The following is a 12,431-nucleotide window of genomic DNA, read 5'->3' as shown; positions in this document are numbered from 1 at the left end:
TCCTTTTGTTTCTTTATCTAAACACTTCTTGACTCTCCATTTCTCTGGTCCTTGTCAACTCCTGACTCGATCATTATTTTTCAATTGTGAATCCTTCAGAATGACATCCTTCCTTTTAACAAAAACACACATTTCTGCCTCCCATACATCTTATTCTATATTCTCCTTTATTTGGATCTTGTTTTGTCCTCAAGGACAAAATTCTTGTGAACTTACTTCCTTTAATATCACTTCAAAAACTATAGCAAAATTGTAAAGCCGTGTAGTTCCCATTTCTAAATTACACTGCTGCAGTTTTGTTGCTTTAATGGGTTTTTATATTATTAGAAGCACTCTTTAAGAGTCCGAATCATGTATTAACATTCTGTCTTTTTTTAGTTCCACTCTTTTGTCTCTTAATTTTTATCATAATTTAATCCATCAATCTCCAAGAGTTAGAATACTAATTTTTTAGTATATTAAAAATTGAATTTGCATATCTCTTTTTCTACCATACATGTAGTCAAACTCAGTATGCTTCACATTTAATCCAGGTCTCTAAACATTTTCTTACTTTATCTAAATTGAGAAAATGATATTACCTTCAGAACAAACCAGGATGTCAAAATAGTTATAAATGGTATTGATTTCAAACTGCTAACCAGCTTTCTGATTTGGATGGCAACAAAGTTACAGTAATAAAAGTCTTCCTACATATTTAGGCAAAAAAGTTTTGCATATTTCTACCTGAGACGTGAATGAATATAATCAATAATTTCCATGGCACATCAACTTTATTTCTGTTGCATACCCCAGAATGCCCCATCACTCTTTCCTGAATCTTTGCTCACATACTCTCTTGTCACAATTTTGTTCTAACTGCAACCTTTCTCTTTCCTTCATTTGGCTTCTAAATGGGGACGCAACCCTTCTTTGTTTATTGCAGACAATCATAGTCTAACACATTGTGAAAACAGGGCAGACACAAGCATTCTCAAATAGAGGTGATCCTCTGTTTGATCACCATCCCCAAATAGAGGGAAACTGTTTACAGCAAATACTGTCCAGAACCAGTGGAATTTATCTATAGTCTTATGGATCCAGAATTCCAGAAAACCTTTAACAGAGAATAGGCAGTTTGCAGCAGCAGTCCCTTTCTATGACAACTTGCTGCAGACAACTTGCCATGGCCAACTCGCTATGGAACAACTCACTGCAGGACAAGAATTGCACTAATATCAAAGAAATAGTGAAATAGAATCATTTAAAAAAAGGGTGCCAAAGGAGTGACAAATGAAATGTGAATGACAAAAATTAAAATAATTTAAAAATTATTTTAAATAATTAAATTGAATTGTTGAATTGTCCCACAGCGAGTTGTCCGGTGGTGAGTTGGCCATGGCAAGTTGTCCCATGGCAAATTGGCTGTGGTGAGTTGGCCATGGCTAGCTGTTTCATTAAAATAATTATAGGTAATCTGAAATTTTAAAAATGGCATATTTAAGATATCAAAAGCTGATTTTCTTAATACATTTAAGTTCATTTCTTTTATGTTGAGATGCTGGCATGGAGAAAGACCCATATTATTTTAGCATCTAAGGTATCTCATTTGTTATTTAAATTAGGCCTTGGGATATTTACCAGGTGATAATGGACTGAAGTCTGGAATGAGTTGAAACTGTTATGAATATTTCAACAGATGATTTCAAAAGTGATTGTATGAGTTTGGTTTATATATTATTTCCAATTCCATTGACGTTTTATTTATTTTGTTTTTGCTATTTGCCAAATTGAGTTGCCTTTATCAGGAATAAAAACATCTGAATAAATTGAATAATCATGACAGCATCCTTTTGCCAGTATCTGATCCAAAAATGAAACATTATAGCTCTGTATGTGTCTATGTGCATTCCATTTGCAAATTCCAACCTTCCCCTCCCTTTCCCCACTATATCTTTTTTTCTTATCATGGAAATGGAATAGAAACACGGTCCAGTGTGGTATAGAAGCTCAGGTATTGGATTAGGATCGTACTCTCGAGCATGGAAACTCATCAGTAATTCTGAACCAATCATCTTCTCTCAACCAAATCTTCTCTCACAAGATTGTTAGAGAGAAAAGTAGAAGGAGGAAGTACTAATTATACTATTTCAAAAGAATGCTCTTTTAATTGGTAGAACTGAGAAATATTCCATATGTTCACAACTGTAAGGTAGAATGTAGCTACTTAAATTTCAAATAGAAAATTAAAAAAGATTAAATTGTTTTGTAGAATCTGGCAACATTCAAGCTTATGGGGAGAAATGAAGATGGTAAAGGAAGATGCCCATTTGATCCTGCACAAAGTTATACATCAGTCATGGTTGGTAAGTATATAATTTCAACAATGTTATTCTTTAAACAAAATCAAGAAAATACACACGTTTGTTTATCAATAGTAAAGTTTCTTTTGAGCTATTTTTTAGAACATAATTTTTTTTATTTAAAAAAGGTAATTTGGCTTAAGTAGTTCTTACTAAATTTTGTTTTCCTCATAATTTTTTAAAATCTCTCTCTCTTCTGCTTTTACACCAAATAATTCAACCAATCAATGCAAAGTTTATATAGGAATAGAAAAGAGATACGTTAGAAATAAATATGTAATTGAATAATAATTGCATTAAACAACTATACAGAATTGTAACTACTTACATTTAAAAGATTGCAGTTTTATTTTCCCTTTTGTTATTTTTTCCCACTTTAAAAAAAAACACTTTTCTTTAACAATACATGTATTCTTTATCTTTTGTGTGTTTCTCCCATTTCTCTGTCATTATTTTAAAAGCAATACAGAGTAATTTTTTAAAAAATAGAGAAATTGTATATAGAGATTTGACAGGTAGGAAGAAAGCAGTTTAAGCTTTGTACAATTTTAGTTGGGATGGGAAAGCAAAATTGCATGTGATGTAATGTTTCATGGGAAATAAATTTATTTTTATTCTGTTTTGTTATTGTTCTACAGATGGGGATCTTTACTCTGCAACATCTTACAATTTCTTAGGAAGTGAACCTATTATTTCTAGGAACTCACTGCAAAATCCACTAAGGACGGAATATGCAATTCCTTGGCTTAATGGTAAGGAAATTTAGGCGGGGTTTGATCCTAGATAAATTTTAAAAATGACCCTGAATTAATAAAAAAAACTACACTAAAATGTTCTTCAACAAACTCAAGTTTTATCTGATGTAGATTTTTTTCCTATTTTTTTCTAAACAAAACACACACACACACACCAGTGTTTCTTTCAAACCCACAGCTGCATAAAATAACCTTTTTTCCCCTGAATTTTCCATCTATGTTTGAAAGAGATGCCAAAATTCCAAGTACTGATTTCAGTATTTAGATGCTGGTTTTGATTTAGCCAATTTGGTTTTGATTCTGAATGACCTGGATCCTTTTCAACCAGCAAGCAGCAAGGAAAGTAATCTACTCAACTTGTTATTTACAAACTGTTTCTGCCCCATAGAATATTTCATTGCTATTTTATCAAAACATGTTTTGAGAGCTGTGTATATGTCTGACACTTATTTTGAGAAACAAGGAATTTAGATTGGAATCACTCATTCAATCGTGCATGTAAATCTTGATCTCTGAGTTTAATCCATGAAAAAGAATTTGAGGTGTCTCAAAGCTTTCCTGTTAGGTTTGTGAAACATGGAAATAAAAAGTATCCAATGAACCATTACAGAAAAGGGGGCCACAGGAGAATAATTAAAATGGTAGTCAATTTTGTTTATATTTTCTTTATATAGAACCAAATTTTATTTTTGCTGATGTGATAAGAGCTGATCCAGAAAGCCCTGATGAAGATGATGACAAAGTGTACTTCTTTTTCACTGAAGTGTCAGTGGAATATGAATTCCTTAACAAACTGATGATTCCAAGGATAGCTAGAGTTTGTAAGGTGGGTCATAGTGAAAACATTTTCTATTTCTTTCTGGGATGGAGGAAGGAATCAGTGGAAACAAGAATTTGTTTTGTCACTCCAGACATGCCTTTTCTTTGCAGCCTATCCCCAAGGGCAACAGCGTTAGTCTGTTTGTCCTTTTTGCTTAAGAGCCAAGCTTGCCATTCTTTAAATTAGACCTGCTGTGTTTCTTACAGAGCACTATAACATTAAACTGGACTGTTTGTAGACAGCCATAATTTCCATGGCTTGCCAAATGTTGCTAACTCCTGGCAGTCCTAGCCAGCATAGCCTATAGTGAAGTATTTCAAAAGCTGTGTTTGTCAGCATCTTGAAGGCCATAACATACATCCAATAAAGTTTCCATGGGAAGAAAACATTAAAAGAATTCCAAATTACTTTCAGCAATTAATAATTGGTACATTTTTTTGCTGAAAGAATAGGATTGCTCACTAGAATTGCTAAATATCTGTGAAAATTGAGGGGCAGAGAAGATCTAAGGCTTGGTATGGTATCCTGAAAAACCAAGGGCTTTTATGATACTATCACACATTTCTCTCCTCACATATATTGTATGCTTATCAGTCACTGTCAGCCTGAAGGAATTGGGAAATAGTGAATACTTGGCCATCAAGGTATCAAACTTGTTTGACTGGAATGTGTCCTTCTGTGCCAAGAGAAAACTACTGATAACCAATATGCTTCTGCCATTCTTTATGTGAGTGCAGTAAAAAAAAGTTCCTTTTATTGGGGACCTATTCACCATGAAACAATGTGATTCCACCCCCCAAGAACATTTAATGCTCTTGTCACCTTGTACTTTTATTGTGTGTGGAAGGGTGCAGAAGTTTGTAAAATATTAGGCTCTGCATTTAATTTGCAACATGTAATTAAGCAATTCAAGCTGATTGAAGCCTGCAAGATTTGTGAAATCCCAGCAATTTTACCAAATACGCTTTTGGTGTGGCAATAATGGTTCTCTGCCCACTGACAGCTTGTCATTACTTTGAAGTGGCAGCACAACTAATATATGATCTGGATCCCCATTATTTTACATGGAATTCTATGGGAGGGGGTAGGGAAATATGAAGCTAGAAACTGGGAGACTGTGAATTCTAGCTCTGCCTTAGGCATGAAAGCTGGCTGGGTGATCTTTTGCCAGTTGTTCTTTCTCAGCCCTAGGAAGCAGGTAATAGCAAAATACTTTCGAAATCTTGGCAAGAAAACTTCAGGGACTAGTTGAGGCAGTCAGCAGGAGTCAACAATAAATTGAAGGCACACACATACATGCACAAAATATGCATATCCTTTTGTATTGCTGATGATGGTACTTAGGGAAATATGTCTACTTTTTTTTTTTTTTTTAAAGTATGGTCGTAGCAAAGGCTGGAGACCAGGGATATTTTAAAGTATAGTGCTTTCAGTGTTCCACATTTCTCCTTTGGAACCTCTAGCTTAAAATTCATTATTTGGAGGTTTCCTGTTACTTCACAGCAGTGGTGGTATTCAAATATTTTTGCCACCGGTTTGGTGGGTGTGGCTTGGTGGGCACGCTTTGCACGCGTGCACGCACTGTGTGCATGTGCATGTGTGTGTGCACATGCACGCCAAACGGACACTTTGCGCAGGCACAGAGGCATTCTAACTTGCCTCCTGCAAGCCTGCACGATCCCAGTCGCTTCAGCAGCTGCTGCATAGCACTATTCTGTGCCGGGCAAAATTCAGCAGATAAAAGTGAGTATGGGAGCCCAGGCAGGTGGGCCCAACAGCAGAGCAGTGGAGAGAACCAATTCGATCTCCGCTGCTCATCGCTCCTACTGGCTCTCCAGAACCAGGCCGAAGCAGTCAAATACCACCACTGCTTCACAGTGCAGGAGCACAATTCTTCCTGTGTCACAAAGATAGAGGGAAACAAACATTTTCAACTGCTCCCCAGTTTGATATCAGTTTAGTTGCACAGGGAGAAGACACAATTCTTCCTAATGCCAAAGTTGTTTGAGGTGTGAGAAAAGGCTGCATTTATCACAGCAGCTCTCGAGCCATTAACATTATAGAGACCCTGAGTGGCCTTTATTAATATATAACGATGTGAAAGTAGAGACTGCGTACAGGGCCTTATTCATTTATTTGAAAAGTTTTGTTGTGATGGTGGTGTGTGTATACAATATGTTCTGAAGTCAAAACATTTCAATTCTGAAATCTCCCTTTCTGACTATTAATATCATATAGAAACTTTGGCGAAGACATGCTCTAGAATTATTTCAACCTCCAGACAAGATCTTTAGACTTCCATATTGTAGCTAAAGTGTCCATGTTGTGATCAGAACATTTCTAGTTAAGTTTGGATGTGGATATTTAAAGGTTGGAACTTTTCCTCAGTGTTTGGCACTTTTTAAATAAGTGCTTAAAATGTGAAAGTGGTTTGGAGAATTTCAAATTTTTATATGTACTAATGCTTTAACAGTATAAAACTGTTCTTTTTTTAAAAAAAATATTGATCTTGGACAATGAAAATGCATTTTTTTTTCCCTTTCAAGGGGGACCAAGGAGGACATCGAACTTTACAAAAAAAATGGACTACCTACCTCAAGGCTCGGTTGTTTTGTTCAGTCCCAGAGAAAAATTTATTTTTCAACATTGTCAACGATATTTTTATCCTAAAGACTTCAAATTTAAAAGAACCAGTGATTTATGGAGTTTTTACTCCTCAGTTGTAAGTAATAGCTTTTTGTTTTAGAGGCCCATTTGTTACCACAGGAGTGTAAAAAGTTGAATAAATTTCCTTCCTTTTTTTTTTTTTAAGGAATAATGTGGGCCTCTCAGCAGTGTGTGCCTACAATATTTCTACAGTGGAAGATGTTTTTGCCAAAGGAAAGTACATGCAAAGCACCACAGTTGAACAGTCCCATACAAAATGGTTGCGATACAATGGAGAGATTCCTAAGCCACGGCCTGGAGCAGTAAGTTCTGGATAACCTATAAACTGGTTTCTGGTCCCTTACCTTGATTTCTAAAAAGCAATTGTAAAGACAGTTTTATTCAATATTAGATGCACTTATGATGGCGATAGTGATAATCCCAAACACTAGTAGCACCAGTCTGAGTAAGTGAGTTGTTTCTTACACCTTTTGACAAGGTAGATAAAATCAATTGGACTGCTGCAAGTTTCATCTTTATTTAAACAGCAAGAATAGCATCATTGTTAAATGCTAAATTGAAGACCACAGGGGAGGATTTTAAGAGAACCACAGTCTTGGTCTTAACACTGGAATCTTATTGACAGTTCTAAACATCTATTAGGTTAGTTTTAAGTGATAAGGATACCATTTGCCCCTTTGGGGAAAATTAAGGAGTACTGATAAAGAAGAATATTTGTAGCTCAAGGTTGAAATGAAAGTTCCTTTGGTGCTCCTTGAGCTTGGTTGTTTTCAAACTATTACTAATGATGTAACCTATTTGGGTAATGAATTCTCTATAAGAAAACAGCCAAGCTCAAGAGAGCACCAAGAACACCTCAATTTAGCTAGTTTAAGATGATTATAATGTATATTTTAGGTTTGTTTATTTAATGTTAATAATACCTATATATGGAAAATAATTTTGATGAGAAAACTGAGGAAGAAAAATGCTTATCTATTTGATTTGCTTAGAACACATATATAACAGCCCAGTTCAGATGCTGTAACTCCAATGTGGCATATATTACAAAAGAAAACAGTGGTCATTAAAAGCATGATAGATTCCATTTTTATTGTTGATCATAACTTATAAGAGCCCTGGTGGCACAGTGGTTAGGATGCAGTATTGTAAGCAAAGCCTGTCCACAGTCTGGAGTTTGATCCTGCTGGGCTTAAGGTTGCCTCAGCCTTTTATCCTTCTGAGGTCGGTAAAATGACTTTTCCAGTTTGGAAAAGACTTTAGTTTTACCTCTTGAAAAAACACAGAAATTACTTAATACAGCTAGATAATGTATGTAATAGAGATCCTATTTTAAAGCCTACACAGATAGTCCTTGAAGTACCACCACAGTGGAGTCCAAAATTTATGTTGTTAAGTGAATTTTTCCCATTTTAGGACTTTTTATTTGCCACAGTTGTTAAGTGAAACTGGTTTCCCCGTTGACTTTGCTTGTCAGAAGGTCGCAAAAGGGGATCACAAGAACTTGGGACACAGCAATGGTCATAAATACGAACCAGTTGCCAAGCATCTGAATTTTGATCTTGGAGATGCTGCAAAGGTTGTAACTGTGAAAAATAGTCATAGGTTAATTTTTTTCAATGTCATTGTAAGTTTGAACGGTCACTAAAGGAACTATTGTAAATCAAGAACTACCGGAATCATTCCTTTTTAAGTGTTCATTAATCATATTATGTGTCTATTTTGTTTATTTTTCATGGAACAGTGTATAAACAAGGAGGCCAAAGCAGAAAATTTCAAGAGTACTCTCAACTTACCTGACAAAACCTTACAGTTTGTCAAAGACCATCCTTTGATGGATGATTCTGTGACCCCGATAGGAGACAGACCCAGATTAATCAAGCGTGATGTGAAGTATACCCAGATTGTGGTGGATCAAGTCCGTGCATTGAATGGCACGTTATATGATGTCATGTTTATCGGGACAGGTAAGTTTTCCATGAGTTTCAAAAAGTGGTTTTTCAGTGAAGTTGAATAGGCCAATCCAGTGTTGTGAATTTCAGTGTACTGAAAGTGGGAGAAAAGTGGGCTCAGGATTAATTAAAAGTGCTTCCTTGCATAGTCCTCTTATGACTTATGACTAGTTGTTTCATGACCATTAAAAGTCTCTATGGATTTTTAAAAAACCTACTTAAAACTCAGTCCTTGAAATTACAATTGCGCTCTTGGTCATGTGGCCACATTTCCGGTGCCTGGCAATCAGCTTAATTTTTTGACTGATTTCAGTATTCCATATCAGTGTGACCACAATCACTTTTTTGTGTATCACTTTTTTTTGCCATTTTTCAGTAGAAAATAGCAAAAGCTGCCCATTGGATGTGTTGGATTCAATTAATAAACATACGGTTCTCTTAATGACCATGTCACTCACTTAATGACCATGATTACTCCTTGTAAAAATGGTTGTAAAATCAAATTCTCTCAGGTGGTGCCTTGACTTTTATGACCACAACATAGAAGACTTAAATTCCAAAGTCAATGACTACCTGTGTGCATCTTCAGAAATTGTCCTTCGTGTCTTTAAGACCTTAACTGAAATTCAGCAATTAAGTTAGAAGAGAGATCTTTTCAGTCTGGAAATTATTACTAAATGTCCTGGTTATGTCAATGTCAACTTTCTATCACTGGATAAAGTTTCATCTTTGTCTGAATGTTTCTGGGAAATGCATTAGCTGCTGATACTACAGGTAGTCCTTAACTTACAACAATTTGTTTAATGACCAAAGTTACAACAGTACAAAATAAATATAAAGTATAAAAAGTGATGACTGTTTTTCATTTATTACCACTGTATCATCCCCATGGTCACGTGATCAAAATGTAGATGGTTGGCAACTCATATTTATGATGGTTGCAGTGTCCCACAGGGTCACTTTTGCAATCTTCTGACAAAGTCAATGTTGAACCCAGATTTATTTAACAACCATGTTACTAACTTAACAACTGCAGTGATTTATTTAGCAGTTATGGTAAGAAAAGTCGTAAAATGGGACAAAAGTCACTTAAGAAATGTATCACTTAGCAACAGAAATTTTGGACTCAATTATGGTCATAAGTCAAGGACTACCTGCATATTGTTGCATGTTTATTTTGTAGAGGTGGGGTATATATAATTTATTCTACTTTTCAAGAGATACATATATAAATCACTGAAGTTAATATAAAATTAAAATCAACAGAATGGAGATAAAAGATGAAGCAAAAATGGGATCAGAGGTAAAACTGCTGAAGTAGGCAGTTATATAGCAAAAAGCAATGTATAAAATACTGAAAAAGCAGAGAAAACTGAAAGGTTTCGAAATATCTTGTGAAGAAGAATCCCTTAGACTCCCAGGTATGGTCAATGTGTGTTTATTTTTACATGGCCGCCGAAAAGATTTGCCTTCTGTCATTTCAGATCAAGGTGCTCTTCACAAAGCAATCAGCTATGAAAATGGAATGCACATTATGGAGGAAATTCAGCTCTTCCCAAATTTTGATTCTATTCAGACTCTTTTGCTTTCTTCCAAAAAGGTAGGGCTGAGTGAGGTCACGGAAAAAAGAGGCCTGGGGGAACCAAAGCTTGCAATATGTAAAGAGGCAGGGGAGGGCGGAGAATCAGCTGCTGAATTCAGAGATGATGGCTGTGAACTCGATTGTCTGTTAGGCTGCAAAACAGATGCAGCTCCCTAGGTGGTGGGTAGATCTGAGTCTGTCCCAAGACTCAAAAACTCATATAGACTTTCTTGGTATGCTCACTTTCAGTCTGGAAGCATCTAGTTGTAATCTAGTTTTACTCATGCAGCCTTTGGAGACTCGTTTAGTGACCAAAGTTGCGTGTTGTGGTTTCAACCGGTTTTGATGTTCCATTCCATCCCAGCACACTCAGGATTATGTAGTACTTGGCAACTGGCTCCCGCTATGATGCTTGCAGCATCGTATAATTATGTGATCACAATATGTGATCTTCCCTGCCATCTTCCCACCAGAAAAGTCAATGGGGAAGCTGACAGGGAAGGTCACAAACTGCTTGGGTTAATCTTCCTCACACCTTCCTCAGCCCCTCTATGTGCTGGTGCTGCGCATCACCAGCCACCCGCACACCTTTATGTACCTTCCTTGAGCATTGCTGCACCCATACCACACCTCCCCAGCCACTCTTGCACTTTCTCCCACCCAATAGCACCTGCTACCCTTGTGCCTCACCTACTCCTATCACTCACACATCCTCTCTCATGTGGCAGTAGCTGTGCTGGCACCACGCCTCCTCTACTACTTCCTCACCTTTTTCCACCCAGCAACAGCCACATAATCTACCTGCCAACCTATTTGTAATCCACCTGGGACTTGCAGTGCAGTTACATGTGTCATGTTTTACAACTGCATCCCTTCCCAATTGCAGTCCTAAGTTAAGGACTACTATATAGCTTTCTGATTTGAGACTATAGGCAGGAAGGAATGTGATCATTTAGAGAGAAGTCTATATTTGCACGAAGAATGAAAAGTCTTAAGACAGTGTTGGCTGACCTTTTTTGGCTCCTGTGCCAAAAATTTTGTGCGTGCTTGCACATTTGCGCTCACATGCCAGCACCCAGAAGGCAATGCGTGCCCCGCCACGCCTCCTACACATGCACACGCAATCCCCACCCACACACCTCCGCCGCCCCCTTACCTGCACTGTGCCTCACAGCTGTTTTCCAGCCAGTTTGAGGCCTTTTTTGGCCCCCCAGTGACTTGAGGAAGGCTTCTGCAGGCTTTTCAGGCTGAAAACTAGCCCTGTTTTTCATCACTTCCGGTATTTTCGGAAAAACAGGAAGTGATGAAACGGGCATTGTTTTCGGCCTGTAGAAGTCTGCAGAAGCCTGCCTTAAGCCTTTGGGAGGCCGAAAAAGGCCTCAAACCAACCGAAAATCGTCTGTGAGGCATACACATGCTCAGTGAGGTAAGTTTGCCTGCAGATCATGTGCCGGCACAATTGGCTCTACGTGCCACCTGCCATAGGTTTGCCATCACGGATCTAAGATATCTTAATTTATTCTCTTGGCTAATAGCCTGGAGAACTAGTGTCGAGAGTACAGATATACTGGGCTAGATGGACAAATACCAAAAAATCTGGCATCATTCAGCTTTCTGTGACCGAGTTCACACTCAGTACTGAGCCACAATTTATTTATCATACTTGGTCGAATAAACCATTGTTAGCATCTTGAAATTCAGTGGCAAATTTCAACAACATGAATGTTACCTATTTTGTTTCTCAAAATTACTGCTAGAAATGAGAACAGACAGACCCTCCCATTTCTCTGCTCACCCACAAATCTTCCCAAAACATTTTGAAATCAAACCACCTTAACATGTCAATTTTGCTACTGAATTTAAACTGTACATTGATTGAGAGATGGGCTTAAGAGTGAGATTGTGTTGGCTACCTGGCACCTAAAAATAATTGGCTTCCATCTGTGACCACCATGTCACCAAAGGCATCGTACGTGCATTCAGAGCAAAAGATTATCCATCCCTGTCATAATTTTTGACTTACAAACCACTATGATTGACGTTACACAACAATCCAAGCCATAAATAAGCAAACCACATTGATGCCATTGTTTATCTACCTCCTGCTTTTTAAACCAAGCTGTGCATATCTTAAAATAATGATAAGCTACTTTAGTTATCTCTTTTAAAAAGATAAGGGCTGGGAGATTATATTAACATCGCAATCATCTCTTTAATGGAGAAAAGAACATTGCAACATCAACAGCTGTAAGAATATATAGTTGTCTTAATACTCTGTCCATAAGACACCATAGATGTTCGATGTTTCTGTTA

General features: G+C 37.0%; 1 protein-coding gene across 10 annotated transcripts in view; it reads left to right on the top strand.

Annotated features, from left to right (window-relative positions):
* The window catches only part of SEMA4D (semaphorin 4D), a 106,094-nt gene that overhangs the window by 86,760 nt on the left and 6,903 nt on the right, over positions 1–12,431 (top strand). For all 10 annotated transcript variants that reach the window (XM_087926855.1, XM_087926858.1, XM_087926859.1 and 7 more), the window contains 7 exons: positions 2,252–2,345; positions 2,981–3,094; positions 3,772–3,923; positions 6,464–6,639; positions 6,730–6,886; positions 8,329–8,551; positions 10,021–10,136. In XM_087926855.1, coding sequence (XP_087782981.1) covers positions 2,252–2,345; positions 2,981–3,094; positions 3,772–3,923; positions 6,464–6,639; positions 6,730–6,886; positions 8,329–8,551; positions 10,021–10,136 — 1,032 coding nt within the window. The remainder of the gene's footprint in view (positions 1–2,251; positions 2,346–2,980; positions 3,095–3,771; positions 3,924–6,463; positions 6,640–6,729; positions 6,887–8,328; positions 8,552–10,020; positions 10,137–12,431) is intronic.

Source organism: Pseudonaja textilis, chromosome 2, assembly GCF_049901715.1.
Source record: "Pseudonaja textilis isolate UNSWEBS1 chromosome 2, rPseTex1.2, whole genome shotgun sequence".
In the NCBI taxonomy this organism is placed as follows: Eukaryota; Metazoa; Chordata; class Lepidosauria; order Squamata; family Elapidae; genus Pseudonaja; species Pseudonaja textilis.
This window is presented reverse-complemented; position numbering and strand designations above follow the sequence as displayed.